Source organism: Corvus moneduloides, chromosome 3 (genome assembly GCF_009650955.1).
Source record: "Corvus moneduloides isolate bCorMon1 chromosome 3, bCorMon1.pri, whole genome shotgun sequence".
Taxonomy (NCBI): domain Eukaryota; kingdom Metazoa; phylum Chordata; class Aves; order Passeriformes; family Corvidae; genus Corvus; species Corvus moneduloides.
Genome location: NC_045478.1, coordinates 37,285,782 through 37,298,912, shown reverse-complemented (window position 1 = coordinate 37,298,912; position 13,131 = coordinate 37,285,782). Strand labels below are relative to the sequence as shown.

The 13,131-nt window shown below is 43.3% G+C and overlaps 2 protein-coding genes and 1 long non-coding RNA gene across 4 annotated transcripts in view; 1 reads left to right on the top strand and 2 right to left on the bottom strand.

Annotated features, from left to right (window-relative positions):
* The window catches only part of LOC116442206 (cytochrome b5 reductase 4), a 32,897-nt gene extending 24,598 nt beyond the window's left edge, over positions 1-8,299 (bottom strand). The window contains exons 1-4 of one of the 2 annotated variants that reach the window (XM_032104955.1): positions 8,176-8,299; positions 6,875-7,028; positions 3,986-4,086; positions 1,882-1,966 (exon numbers count right to left, since the gene is read on the bottom strand). In XM_032104955.1, coding sequence (XP_031960846.1) covers positions 1,882-1,966; positions 3,986-4,086; positions 6,875-7,028; positions 8,176-8,250 — 415 coding nt within the window. In that variant the 5' untranslated portion in view covers positions 8,251-8,299. Of the gene's footprint in view, positions 1-1,881; positions 1,967-3,985; positions 4,087-6,874; positions 7,029-7,444; positions 7,503-8,175 lie in introns of those variants that run through there. The other variant, XM_032104956.1, reaches the window with a different exon arrangement.
* Positions 8,300-8,339: 40 nt separating this feature from the next.
* On the top strand, positions 8,340-8,907 carry LOC116442208. Its single transcript, XR_004239440.1, has 2 exons — positions 8,340-8,746; positions 8,830-8,907. It is a non-coding gene; the product is annotated as an uncharacterized LOC116442208 (long non-coding RNA).
* Positions 8,908-9,389: 482 nt separating this feature from the next.
* On the bottom strand, positions 9,390-12,494 carry RIPPLY2 (ripply transcriptional repressor 2). The gene is made up of 3 exons (XM_032104957.1): positions 12,024-12,494; positions 11,819-11,883; positions 9,390-9,686 (listed from the first exon to the last, which is right to left on the bottom strand). Exons 1-3 carry the CDS (start codon positions 12,336-12,338, stop codon positions 9,521-9,523), a joined length of 546 nt encoding a protein of 181 aa, XP_031960848.1. The 5' UTR covers positions 12,339-12,494; the 3' UTR covers positions 9,390-9,520.
* Positions 12,495-13,131: the final 637 nt, after the last annotated feature.

The following is a 13,131-nucleotide window of genomic DNA, read 5'->3' as shown; positions in this document are numbered from 1 at the left end:
GTAAGTAAATCACTTTTTGATAATTCAAAAGAGGAGGATACACAACCTTTGAGGAATCAGAGTAAACCTTGAGAATCTTACAGTGAAGGATTTCAGCAAGTCCAGTGCTGGAGTGTTCCAGAGAAGGGCCAGAAAGCTGGTGAAGGGTCTAGAGTGTAAATCCTATGAGGAGTGGCTGAGAGAGCTGGGGTTGTTTAGCCTGGAAAAGAGGAAGCTGAGGGGGGACCTTACTGCTCTCTACAACTCCCTGAAAGGAGGCTATAGCCAGGTGGGGGTTGGCCTCTTGGCTGTGCCAGGGGAGGTTCTGGTTGGAGATCAGGAAGAACTTCCCTGAAAGGGCTGTCAAGTATTATATTAGCCTGCCCAGGGAGGTGGTAGAGTCACCATCCCCAGAACCGCTCAAGAGATGACTGGACATGGCACTTAGTCTATGGTCTAGTTGACAAGGTGGTGGCTCTTCAAAGGATGGACTCAATCTTGGAGGTCTTCTCCGACCTAAATGACTCTGTAGTTCTGTAATCAGCTTGATTCTTTATTAACAAAATTACTTTTTTTCAAATCTGAAATGGCTAAAAGTGACACAGGCAACAGAATTGGTTTTATATAGTTGACAACCTTTATTCTGTAAATTTTACTGCAGCAAAATGGATAGCAAAATAATTACAGAACAAAGCAGAAAAAGTGAACAGCAGAGAAGGGACTGCCAGAGACAGCAGGGGCAAAGGTATCTTTATGCTTTACTGACTGGCTGTCACAAGAATTCCTTCCAGTTGCAGAAAGGTTAGGTTAATAAAATCAACAAAATGCATGATTACTATTAAATTTCTAACTAATTAAATTTCTACCTGACAAAGTAGCACTAATGTCTCTGTAATGCCTCAACTTAGTGAGGTGGTCATGCTGCTGAGGTTTCTCCATACTTTGCAGCATGTACCTTAAAAGTTCCATCCTGGAATTAGCTACCTAGCATCATGGAGATGTAAAATACTACTCCACGCACAGACCAAACTCAACGTAACTGTTAAGATGATGTTATCTAAGCATTAAGCAAGCATGCAGAGCACCTTTTTAGGAGTTGAAGAGCTAAAGAATGGCTGAAATTGTGAACTAAAGGATGCCACAGAATTGGAAAAAAATAGTTGTAATCATTAATCCTTTCATGTTTTCACTGCAGTTTTGCTAAGGGTCAATACTGAGTAACAGTGTCTGCTTCCCAGGCATAGGAAATTTTGGCTGTGGTCTACAAACTGAAAGACAGACTGAAGATTAAAGTTTCTGGAAACCATCACCCACATTCTAAGACTATACTACATTTCTTACTCTCCTGGCTCAGAGGAGTCTGTTGCATCAGCAAAATTTTCTCAAGGTAAATTCAAATGAAAGGACCCAATAAAGTGTTCTGGAAAGAATAACTGCCCATAAAGTGTATTCAAATATCTCAATATGTATGTAACTTGCCAGACGTATGTAAGGTGCTAGAATCACCAGATTGAAAATACTGACTTTTATTTCATGATGAGAACTGCTTATGACAGTTTGCCCTCTGGGATAAGAAGAAAAAAGAGGGATCTTGGAGGAGAGCAGGGCAGGAAAAGGTCTTTTCTATCCACACAGACATATAACACACACAGATGTTTTCTAATGACTAAAAACAAAAGAAAAAATGTAGCAGTACACTACTTATAAAAGTCTTCAACTATACAACAATTTCATCTTCAGGTATCTGCTGTAAAAAAAATTAATATATGCAAAAGCCTTCAACTCTATGCAAGAATAGAGATTCTCCTCATAAATATGAGGTGATTTAGGATTTGTCACAATTTCCAGATAACTTTGGAATAAAGTATAATAGACAATATTTCATTCTTAAAAAAACCTCACCTTTTGGAGCAGCAATAGGCTTGACAGCCATTCTCCCAACAAGACATTCCTTCAGCATTGATTCATAATTGACCCAACGATGAACCTACATTAACAAAGTATTTTTTCATAAAATTTGGAATTCTTACTATGTTGTTCTATGCACTGAAATAAAAAAGTTCATTTTTGTACATTGACTAATAGAATTCATTTAGCAGATTATTTCTTAAACACATTAGAAGTCACTATTACATCATTCAGTACTTATTTGTTCTTCTATTACAGGTATCATGGAATTAAATGAAAAAATAGGATTATGAACAAAGTAGCAATAGGTTAATTTACTCATTTATGCTTTTCAATATCTGAACATCATAACCTTGAGCTACAGAATATATTTCAGAAGAGCATTCTTATGATGCATGCTACACAACTAACAGAACAGAGACCTTGTCATTACCACAACGTTTATTAGTCTTGTTTAGACAAGTGAAGGGAAAAGGGATTAAGGAAACAAACATAAAGAATAACAGTTAAGCCAAACAAACACCTCCTACCAAGCTGGTGTATTTCTGTTTGCTTCTGTCTTACTATCACTGAATCATTTGGAAATTCCCTATTTTAAAAAGTAAAATAAAGTGAAGAAAAAGCAGTAGCTTTACAGACCAGAACTGGAGAACTTGTAGAGGAAATGGATGGCAGAAAAGCGAATTCTGATAGGGCATCCAGGATAACATCACAAGAAGAGAAAAGGAAACAAAGTGTTGCATGACAAATTTGAATGGTATCTAGATTTAAAAATAAGAACTTTAATCTGGACTAGCTAAGGAGACGAGATAAAGAATCCCATCAACAAATTGTAGTTTCCTCATATACAGATAACAGAAAGAAATGAAGGATTATGAATGACAGTTAATTTTTCCAGAAATTTGGGGAACACTAGCAACCTACCAAACTCTCAAAAAAAGACCAGTATCTGACAGACACAGAAAGCAGAAGGGAAAACAAATGCCTCAGGTAACAGGAAAGTCATAAGCCAGAAACAATAAAAGTGAAAAAGCATAGTTTCAGGATCTAAACCCGCTTTCAGTCCCATGACAAAAAACCCTAAAAAAAAAAAAAAAAAGGTAGCAAGCACATATCTGAACAACTACAAGGGCTTCCCCACATATTCTTGATGTCAAGACTCCTGTTTTCAAGGACATCATATAATGACCCAGCCATATAATTCCAAGCCACAGCTTGATACTACAAATTTCTTGAAAACAAAGAATTATGCCCAAATCCAACACTTCATTTGTGAAAGGATTAATCAAGGATAAACTCAACAAAGATAAAACATTATTCATCTTTATTTACCTCATTAAAAACATTTTTCAAATAAAGGCATAACATACTCTGATGCACAAAATATAAAGAGGTAACAGAAACAGAGGAGATTTCTTTTCTGCTCTTTCCCAGTTTCTCAGCTAAACCTAGTGAGTAATGGAAATGTCAAAGAATGTCTGTTTCTAAAAAATATCAACTCAGTGAATCACATTTTACAGCAACAAGTTTGCAAGTGATTCCTTGCAGAAAGCCCACCCATGCTGCAGAACCTTTATTTTCTGAGTCTTTTCAAAACATTTAAAGAAACAGTACACAAATAAGAGACCAACTCTCATCTTGTGACTTGTTCACCAGTAAATAGAACCTCTAGCATTTTTTCTGATAACGCAGCTGCCAAGTAAATAGACAAGGAATTCTACGGGCATTTTGCAAAAAGTGAAAGCTCTTGGAAAAATAGGTCTCTCCAACAACACTAATTAGTCATTGCAGCAATTTATTAAGAAGGTGGTATCTCAAATTGTTGCTAGCTTTATTGCTATTTCTGCTAAAAAAGAGCTCTAATTGAAGCATAATTCTAACAACATAAAATGACCATGATGTTTATTACGGTCTTTTGATACAAATTTTAAACTACATGTCTCTTTCAGCACATAAAAGTGTCATTCTGAGCAGTGACCCACTGCCTTTCCTTAGGACTGAAAAGGTTTCCACTGAAATGTCCTAGAAATAATCACAAAACATGCATTTTTCAAAGTATGAAAGTGAGCAAGTGTCGTTTGCTGCCAGCTGTTCTCACCTGATCAAAGAGATCTGTACCATCAGTTCCTGCTGCTTTCATTAGTTCATCCTCACCACCTGGATGATATTCCATGTATGGTGTGACATTATATACAAATCCTGAAGAAAATATAATTTAAAAGCATATGAGCAGCATTTCTACAACCACTCCTGTCTCCAAAAACAATGGAAAGGTTAGCACAAATTAAAGAATGTACTAGTAGACAGACAGCATAATTAGAACAAACAGTATGACTTCACAAAAACAGAAACATAAGTGACACAATTGTATAGAGCACAAGAGCTATCTTATCACATGGAGATGCCAATCCTACAGTGCTGTACCACTTGCTCTGGTTTAAGACTTCAACCTAGAAATTGAACATGACGTATCCTAGATAGAGGGTAAAAGTACCACGGGCAGGTTTAAAAAGAGACAAAATTGAACCAGCTAGTGCACAGAATTGTTTTTAGTTTCTTTTCCAATTAAGTTATCCCTGAAGTGTTGCCATAGTTATTTCCCTACCACCCAACACCATCATGGAATGAAATGCATACAGGAACGACGTGTCTCACACAAGGAAAAACTGTCACCATCAGCAACAAAGCTTCCATTCTTTCGATTCAGCAAAATAAGAAACTTAACATAGCTTGTGTTCATTAAAAGTTTACAACTCTGGTAGCAATCTGTCCCAGTAAAAGCGCTCAGCAGTGTTTCGACACTTGCAACGAGATAAAACAATGTTTCCTCACAGGTCTGAAATTGTGAAAGATAATTACTATTGCTAGGCAACTGGGTTATTGGAGGCTGAAGAATGCAGCTATACACAGATTTAACCAGAGACATATTGCTGTTAACATGATTATCGCATCCCCACCCAGCCGAAAATTTGAAGATATTTAACATTATCAAAACAGGAAGCTACCAGAAGTACAACTGTGGCAGTACTTTCAGAAAAAGCTTTCAAGACATTAGGAAGTGCACATTAATTACTTCAGAAGGAGAGAAAGGCATTCAGCACTGAGCCTCGGGGCAGATATACTTGGGGCAATCCTAGCTGGCAAGAACAACCATCCCAGTCAACAACAAAGACACAGTCAATAGTAAAGGAAGGATCTCAGTACCCTTTACTGACCTGCTCTTCTGATGGCTGTATTCACTGTGCCATCTTGTGTGCAGCTGTAATTACTGCACACAATAAAATATAAGTATCTGCATAGTCATGGCCTCCTGAATATTACACAAATTTACCATCAAACTTGCTGGAGCAGAAGAACTATCATTTATATACCCTTCATGCTTTTTTTAACTCTCCTGAACCCCCCGTTTATACGCAAATTTGTGGCCTATATGACAGCTTTCTTTGATCACACTGGGGTTTTGAACAAAGTTATCTCCTGTTGTTCTTTTATTTCACATTGCTCTCATGAGTTTCTGCTCTTTCATATAGAGACACAGTCTAACTGCCAATGCAGAGACCTCATTTAGCTTTTCCATAATTATATTGTTTTACTACCTCTCCACATATGAGGGCTACAGATAATCCACCGTGATTTTCAGTTATGATGGTTTTTTCACTCGTCATCCAAGAACAAAGAAAAGGCAGACGTGGAAAAATTTAAGGAAAGATACAAATGCAGCTTGATGGAGTTCATGTAAAAAAACAGATACAGTGAAGGTAGGATGAGTTAAAAACTAAAACAGAAGCATTTTTAGGCAGTAATTCTGTCTGCAGTAGATGTCCCTTTTTCAGAGAGAAAAATGAACAGATGTCCATAGCAAACAAGATTTTCTTTAGCTCTCCTCTCTCTTCACTAGCACATGCAACTGCAGCACAGGTAATTAACAATCCTAGTATTTTGCTCAAAGGCCAGTACTGAGTAACATGTTACTTTTACTTTCACTCTCATCCCCTTTAACAGCCAACAATAATACAATCACCCTCACATGGAAATTCTTAACTTTCTTTGTTGAAGTTCAGACATGACATTTTATCAAATATCAATGCTGTTCCTTACCAGATCAATGTTATCACTAACAGAACCACTTTTCTACAGAAATGTCCCATTAGCTACTCTGATCTTCTTAATCTATCTTCAAAGAGATTAGTGTTATCTCCTAACAAACTTAAGGTGATATTTATGTATTTTAGCCTCTAAATGATTAAATTGCAGAGCAAACATTTTACTCCTTTCTGTAGGACCACTAGGAACTTCATTTGCAACTCTGAAAATACTCTTCTAGCCACAGCTATTGCTCCAGACCATTGCTAAATGTGTAATGTATGATTCAACTTCTGAGCTGAAATGTCATTAAAATAATAACAGAAATAGAATTGCATAGTTACTACAGGTATTTGTTATTGTAGACAGAGAGTACAGTTGCTCTGTGTGGCAACAGTCATTTGCATTACTAAGTATTATTTCCTAAAGACCATTCTACACACTTAAGTAGTATTTTTAATATTTATATGCCTATGGATGCTCTAAAGCAATCCCTAAAAATAGTCAACTGCTCAAAATAATAAACAGCCCAAGACTGAGGAGCGTACATGTCAGCATTTTCAGACTCCTATTTTCTTGCTAAGCCCTTTTTATTCGGTACATTACCTAAAATCTTGTGTTTTATTATTTTCACAGGCATCTATAAAATAGGTATAAAACACTCCCATTTAAAAGACTTCTTTAGAAAGGCTTGAAAGCAAAGAAAATCTTTGTAACACAAAATCTCTTACTTGAAGTTATGCCCAATTATGTCACGATCACACCTGGCCTAAGCACAGGATGTGCATAGTTTTCTTTTGGCATGTGGCTTTTGTTGTTGTCGTTTGGGTTTTGTTGCTTCTTCCTTAAGTACAGAAAAGAGAAGCCAGGTAAAAAACACAGAAGTAACATCACAGCAACTGACCTCTTATACATATCCAGCAGTCCTCCTTTTTGTTGTGTTTAGAGAGCTCATCTTCAGTCACTTCAATCAGCCTCCCTTTCAAACCAGTCAAGTCCTTCCCACTTTTAGTTAGCCGAATCCAATCCATAAGACTCCTTCCTGGTTTTAAAGGTACCTGAAAAATAACAAATGTACAAACAACTTCAAACTCTAAAGGAAGAAAAAGCCATTCAATACACTTTTCTAAGCTCCATAGGAGAGCTCAGACAAAAGAAAAAAGAAATAACCCAACTCATATTATTCACTGATATTTGGGAGCCCTACTCAATAGTAAGGGTGCTTAAGGAAGCATTGTGGGTAGTAACACAGACATAGAAATTACTGAATATCAACAAACATTCAGATGACTCTTCCCAAAGCAAACTGAAGATATGAAGTCTGCCTGTGGTGGTAAATCATTTAAGATGTAGTCTAGAAACCCAGGAGCAATAAAGAAAAGAGATTTAAAAATTATGGTCAGGTAAAACAAGGTTTGCCTTCACAGCATTCATAAAGACTTTCCACAAGCCCTACAGCAACTGGAAGCCTCACCCAGAGAAAGCTGGGACAGAAGTCTGGTAGCTTTCCAGAGAAGTATTTCCATGGCCTGCCCTGAAAGGCAAAGCAAGATCTTCAGGGGGTCTAACACCTTCCTTTTCAACAGCAGCACAGTCTGAGAACCCTTTTGATCCAAACTTTAACAGCAGGAAACGGGGTTAAAGAACTGCGGTCGTACAAAACCACAGGAAAAAGAGAAGCAAAAAACCTAAAGCGTACATAGATAAAGCCACATCTTTTAATGCTACTTTAGTCCATGTCTGCTGTCTAAGCGAGGTCTGCAGACAACAAGTGTTCTCAAAACCTCTCCAAAGAAGAAAATCCAACACATAAAGCATAAGCTGCACGCAATAATTCCAAGGTGAAAGTCTTCATCTCTGCACAGGAGGCACAGCCTGGGCAGGCAGTACCGGAAGCATTATCACCGCCGCCCTCTCAAACGAGAAGTACCAAGCGCTTTCCAGCGACGCAGCCGAGCCGGCCCCTCGCCCGAGCCCTGGCCGCGGCTTCTCGGCGGCCGCTGGAGTATGAGACCGCTGGAGGGGAGCGGCCTGCGGCAGCCCAGCCCCAGCGGGAACCGACCGGGAACCGACCGGGAACCGACCCTAACCACCGCAGCTCGGCCAGGCGGGGCCAGGCCAGGCAGCCGCCGCCGGCGCAGCAGGGAAAACGCGGGTGTCCTTCACGATCCCCCAAGCGACAGCCAGCGGCAGAGCCGCCCCTACCTTGCTGCGGGCACCCGCTGCCGCTCGCTGCTGGGAGCCGGGCGCGGGGAAGGCCGGCGGCGTCACGTTCAGCATCCTGCCGGGCCAGGCCGCGGCCGGGCCCCGGCGGGAGGGCGGGCGGAGCGCTGGGGCACAGCGCGCAGGCTCCGCCGCGGCGGGCGGGGCCGCGGCCCGGCCGGGAGCAGGGCGGGCCGCCTCGGCTCGGGGCTGGCGCCGGGGCGACCGCCTGGGACTGGACATGGTTGTGAGCAAGGAGCAGGGCGTAACCCCGTGCGCCGCCTTGTCGCCCCCGGGGGTGGTAGGGGTGCCTGCCCCTGCGCTAAGGTTGGTTTTCCGTCCAGGTGTCCCAGCGGCAGGTGCTTAGGCTGGGAGGTTGTGACAGACACAGCTGCTGCAGCCCACGCTCTGAAGGTAAAGTGTGAGAAGGCTCTGTGTGAGGGCCCGCTTCCGTCCTGCAGCAGGGCCCCTGGGAGCAGATGGGACGGGGCAAGCACTCCCTGGATGGTGTCGGCACTCTGAGCCGACGCGGCCTGCAGCAGCACACACAGCACTCACGCAAGGGCAGATCCAGGTAAGTACACAGGCTTTACCTGACAGAGGCACTGGCCTTTAATTTAAAGCTTTGGATTTGTTTTTTTGTTGTTGTTCTTTTAGGGGCTTTTGCCTTCACGATGATTGGTACCAAGCTTTGCTTCAATTATTAAAACCAAGATCACGATTATAACAACTCAATTAGACCTTCTTCTCATTTCTTGATACCCACTTTATGGACAAATGGAGTATGAAACTCCCACTTTTATGTATAATACAGTACATGTACATGAGAGCACAACTGACTTGAGGCAAACACCTCTACACAACAAGAACTAGATTAGAATTTGGGCTCTTTTCTCCAATTAGAAAACAGCTATATTGTCTCTTCTCCAATGCTTGAAACTGTTGTAACAGCAGGCACAAAACAATTAGAATACTTAATCCAATGATTCCTCGATACACTTCCATATGGAGCCTACTAAATCACAATAACAAACTTTCCTTGTGTCCTCAGACTTTGAGAAACATAACCATAGAGCCTTCAAAGTAAGGCATCTGTTCTCTGCTTCAAAAATTCAACTTATGATCTGCAAACTGTAGGACCCCAGATACTAAAATACTAATCAATACCTTCCCCACTTAAACCAGGACAAGAGCAGAACAAAGGAGAAAGGCTCAGATAAAATTACAAGACATCTCAATTTTATTAAGAATAACTTACATAGAAATAAATTATCTTTAAAAATACTATAATACATATTTATATTGAGTTTAAATTACATCTTAGAAGTGGCATTGGCCTTTCCTGCAATCAGCAACCTGATTCTGTTCTTGAATCTTGTTCCAGTTCATCTTCATCATCTTCACTATCCGAATCTTCATAAAAGGAAATTGTAGCCTGAACTGGGAAGTTTTTCAGAAGTGCTTCAGCTTCCTGATACAAGTAATCATAGCACCTTGATTTGGGCCAAAATAGTCTGAAACAAGTATACAATAGATTTGCTTATTGTTATTACGTATTATGTACTTGGAGGCTGACATGCAAAAAACCAAAGTGAAATTTTATTAAAAGAAGCATCCTATAGAAATTTTCCTTACATGCTCAATTACTAAATTGCTTTCTACATTTGATTAGGAAAAAAAAAATTCTCTGGATTCTTATTTTCATCTGAAGAGATAAAGGTGCATTTAGAGTGCTAGTTTTGCAGCGGTTCTTTGTTTTAGTTTTTACTAAAGCCCGAGACCCTGCATCTGAAACTTCCCACTCCAGTACCTCATAAACAGTACTACTAAAATGCCCTAGGGTATGTTACTGTGTCCCACATCCGTAGGGAGGAGGAGAGAAGATCCAGCAGGCAGGAATTGTGCAGCAAGATTGATTTATTTAATTATTTTACAAACTCTTTTATAGACTTTTTCTTCATAGCCTAACTGGACCAAGGATCAGCCACCCCTTGGGGGTGATGGGTAAAATCCTAGAACATCCATTGTCAAAATATTTTTCTACTGTACCATAAACAAGACTTTTCAAGGTTGCAGGTGTTTCATTGTTTACAGAACTCTGCCACTATCTCTGTGAGAGAGAAAAGTCTCTCACGGACTTAGAAAATAGCAAGGAAATCCTTGCTAGCAGCATTTTTGTATCCACACAGTACTACTGATCCAAGTAGTACTGCCCCTACTGGAACTATTCCTAGGGAATATAATGGGTGTCAAACAGGATCAAAAATACATTTGAATCAAATTAGATTTTTAACTGAAGATCCCCAGTCTAGGTAGTTGTTGATACTTGTTTCACACCATTGTAAAATTCAAAGGAATGATAAAGGTCTAGGGGTGATCAGACCTTGATATTTCATCTGTGTTTCCAAAACCAATCAACAGACTCCTTAAGGAGGATGTCCCACTGATGTAGATTTTAAAGCAGTCGGTGTTGTGTCCAGAAATTAACAAAATAGGCTGATAAGATCACAGTTAACAAGGGCAATTGTATTAATTGCAATTAATACACTCCAAGTTCCTGTTACTTTTCAACTACCATCCTCTCTTGCTTACAGTTTGGAAATAGCTTCAAGGAACAGACCATGGAAGTCCTAAGAGCCAAGAGACTAGCACACTAAAACATAATGAAATGCTGGCTACAGATTGTTTAAAATAGAAATGCATTAAGAAACAGAACTAGATAGCTTTCTAGCAATTACAGGAAATACTTTCTAGGCTACTGTTTAACCCTGCTTCCTTGGCAACACAAAGTCACTAACACTGGCTTTGTAACGGGTCTCCATTCCCAATGTTCCGTGCAACAGCATTCACTCAAACCTAAGCACTGGAGCAGTCACAGTAAAGTCTGCCTGTACAGTTGCTTAGTTGGTGCATCAGTATTTGAGGGATCAGAGCCTAGATTTGAAAGAAAGCTGCATCTTATCTGGAACGACTACCTGTGCAATTATTTTAAGTGCCTTGCAACACCTGCCAGCATTTCTGAATACAGACTCTCCTACAGATTCAGCTGTTATTTTCTTTATTTCCTTTTCAGAACTGACAGTAGAGATACTACCATTCGTCATTAAAGCAGTAGTTACACCAGTACTTTCCTCGGCAATGGTGGCTTAGCCAGTGCATACCCTCTCCTCCTGCCACTCTCTCCCACGCCTCCACCTGCTTCCTTGCTCTGGGATGGCGCTGGATGTTTGCACAGCAGCATAGCCTAGGAACTACGCCCCCTTGCCTTTTTTAATCCTGAGCGCAGGAATGAGTCGCAAGATGCTTCAGCCAACTCTACCACCACCAAAAAACACCATATAACTGTGTCATAAGTCCCACACCACAGAGGGACCTCAACGCCTCAAAGATGTTAAATCCACGAGTCCTGGCAATCACTTGCACAAAGATCTGTCAGTTCAAAAGCACATTGATGGCAAATTCACTCCCAAGGCTCTTTAATATCTACATAAATATATGGGTGGAAACAAAAGGGGCGGGAGAGCGAGTGCTACGGCACTACCCTGGCGAGAAAGGGACTCCCTCCTGGCCGCGCAGCGCCACGGGCCCCTGGTGCCCCGAGGTCCTCCCCGGGAACCGGCGGCGGGAGATGGGGACTGCCACTTACCTGACGGGGTGCGTGTACTGCGCCAGCTTTCGGGAGGCTTCCGCCAGCCCGCCGGGGCTGTGAGGCTGCGGAGGAGAGAGCAGAGGTCAGCCCGCCGGCACGGCACCGGGCCCTCCCCGAGCATCCCCTTCCCCGCCGGGACTATCCCGGCCGTGTGTGCGGCGATGCCGGCGGCAGATGCTCCGCCGCGCCGCGCCCCACTCACCGCTGTGGGGCCGGGGCTGCTGCGCCGGGCCGCCTCACCCGGCGCGGGCACCCACGGTCTCCAGAAAGGCGCAGGGCTGCGGGGCAAGGGCAAGGCCGTCAGGGCAGGACCGGGCCGCCCCCCGCACCGGGAGGAGGAGAGGGGCGAGTAGCCCTGCGGGGGTAGGGCCGCCGAGAGCGCCCGGGGGGGGTAGCCCCCCTTCATCCTCCGCCGGTCCGCGGCCGCTCGCCTGGCGCTGCCTCCCGCGGGCCCGGAGGCTTTTATAGCCGGCGGCGGGCGCTGCGCGGCGCGGAGCCCCCACCTCCCCCGGCTCATCTGCCAGCGCCATCCACAAAAAGGCTCCGCGCGAAGGCGCCGCCGTGTAAACACGGGGCGCGGGCGCGTGCATGCCCCAAATGGCCCGGGGAGGGGAAGCGGGCGTGGGGGGGATTTGGCGAGTCGGTGCTAATCGCACTTGAGCAGACACATGGCAGCTGCCGGGGGGCGGGCGGGGGCAGCCCTGTGGGAACGGGGCGGGGGGCGGCGGCGGCACTGGGGACGTGCCCGGCCGCTCTGCGCCCCGGCGGCGGGGTCCGGCCGCCGCAGCCGCGGCCTTTTGTTGTTCCAGCCGTGTTTGTTTATGCCCCGGAGCGGCGAGTCACGGCGTGGGGGCACCGCGACCCGCCCGCGGATGGCAGCGCCCGCCGCTCCCCGCGGGAACAGGCACGGACAAAGGGATCCCATCCCGGGGTGGCGGAGAACATGACGCTCTTTGGAGGGGTCCTTACTCAATAACGCGTCAGCCCCAGTGCGCTCCCTGACGTGTTCCCCCTCAGGCAACGTTGATGGTGTTATATATATATATATATATATATATATGCACACGCACCCTTCTTAAAATACGGTATTTTTACCGAGGAAGCGTGCCTGCCTTAATTCTTTTTTTCATGTGGTCTCAATACTTCATTCCACTGCCAGCACTGGATGCTGTCGCTACACGTGCAAGGTTTTACACTGAGCTCCTACCATTTCCATGTTCCCCGGTACCAAGGGAGTTTACTTTTGTTTCTATTTTTATTTATTATTTTTGTTTCCCCTTCTCTTTCTGAGATTGCAATCAGTGATGCAT

What these genes read in the sequence shown, in the direction of transcription:
- RIPPLY2 (XM_032104957.1), bottom strand. Translation starts at nt 12,338, where the DNA reads ATGAGCCGGGGGAGGTGGGGGCTCCGCGCCGCGCAGCGCCCGCCGCCG. An exon ending in GCAGCCCCGGCCCCACAGCG is followed by an intron (nt 11,884 to 12,023) that starts GTGAGTGGGGCG and finishes TCTCCTCCGCAG; the next exon opens with CCTCACAGCCCCGGCGGGCT. An exon ending in CAGTACACGCACCCCGTCAG is followed by an intron (nt 9,687 to 11,818) that starts GTAAGTGGCAGT and finishes TACTTGTTTCAG; the next exon opens with ACTATTTTGGCCCAAATCAA.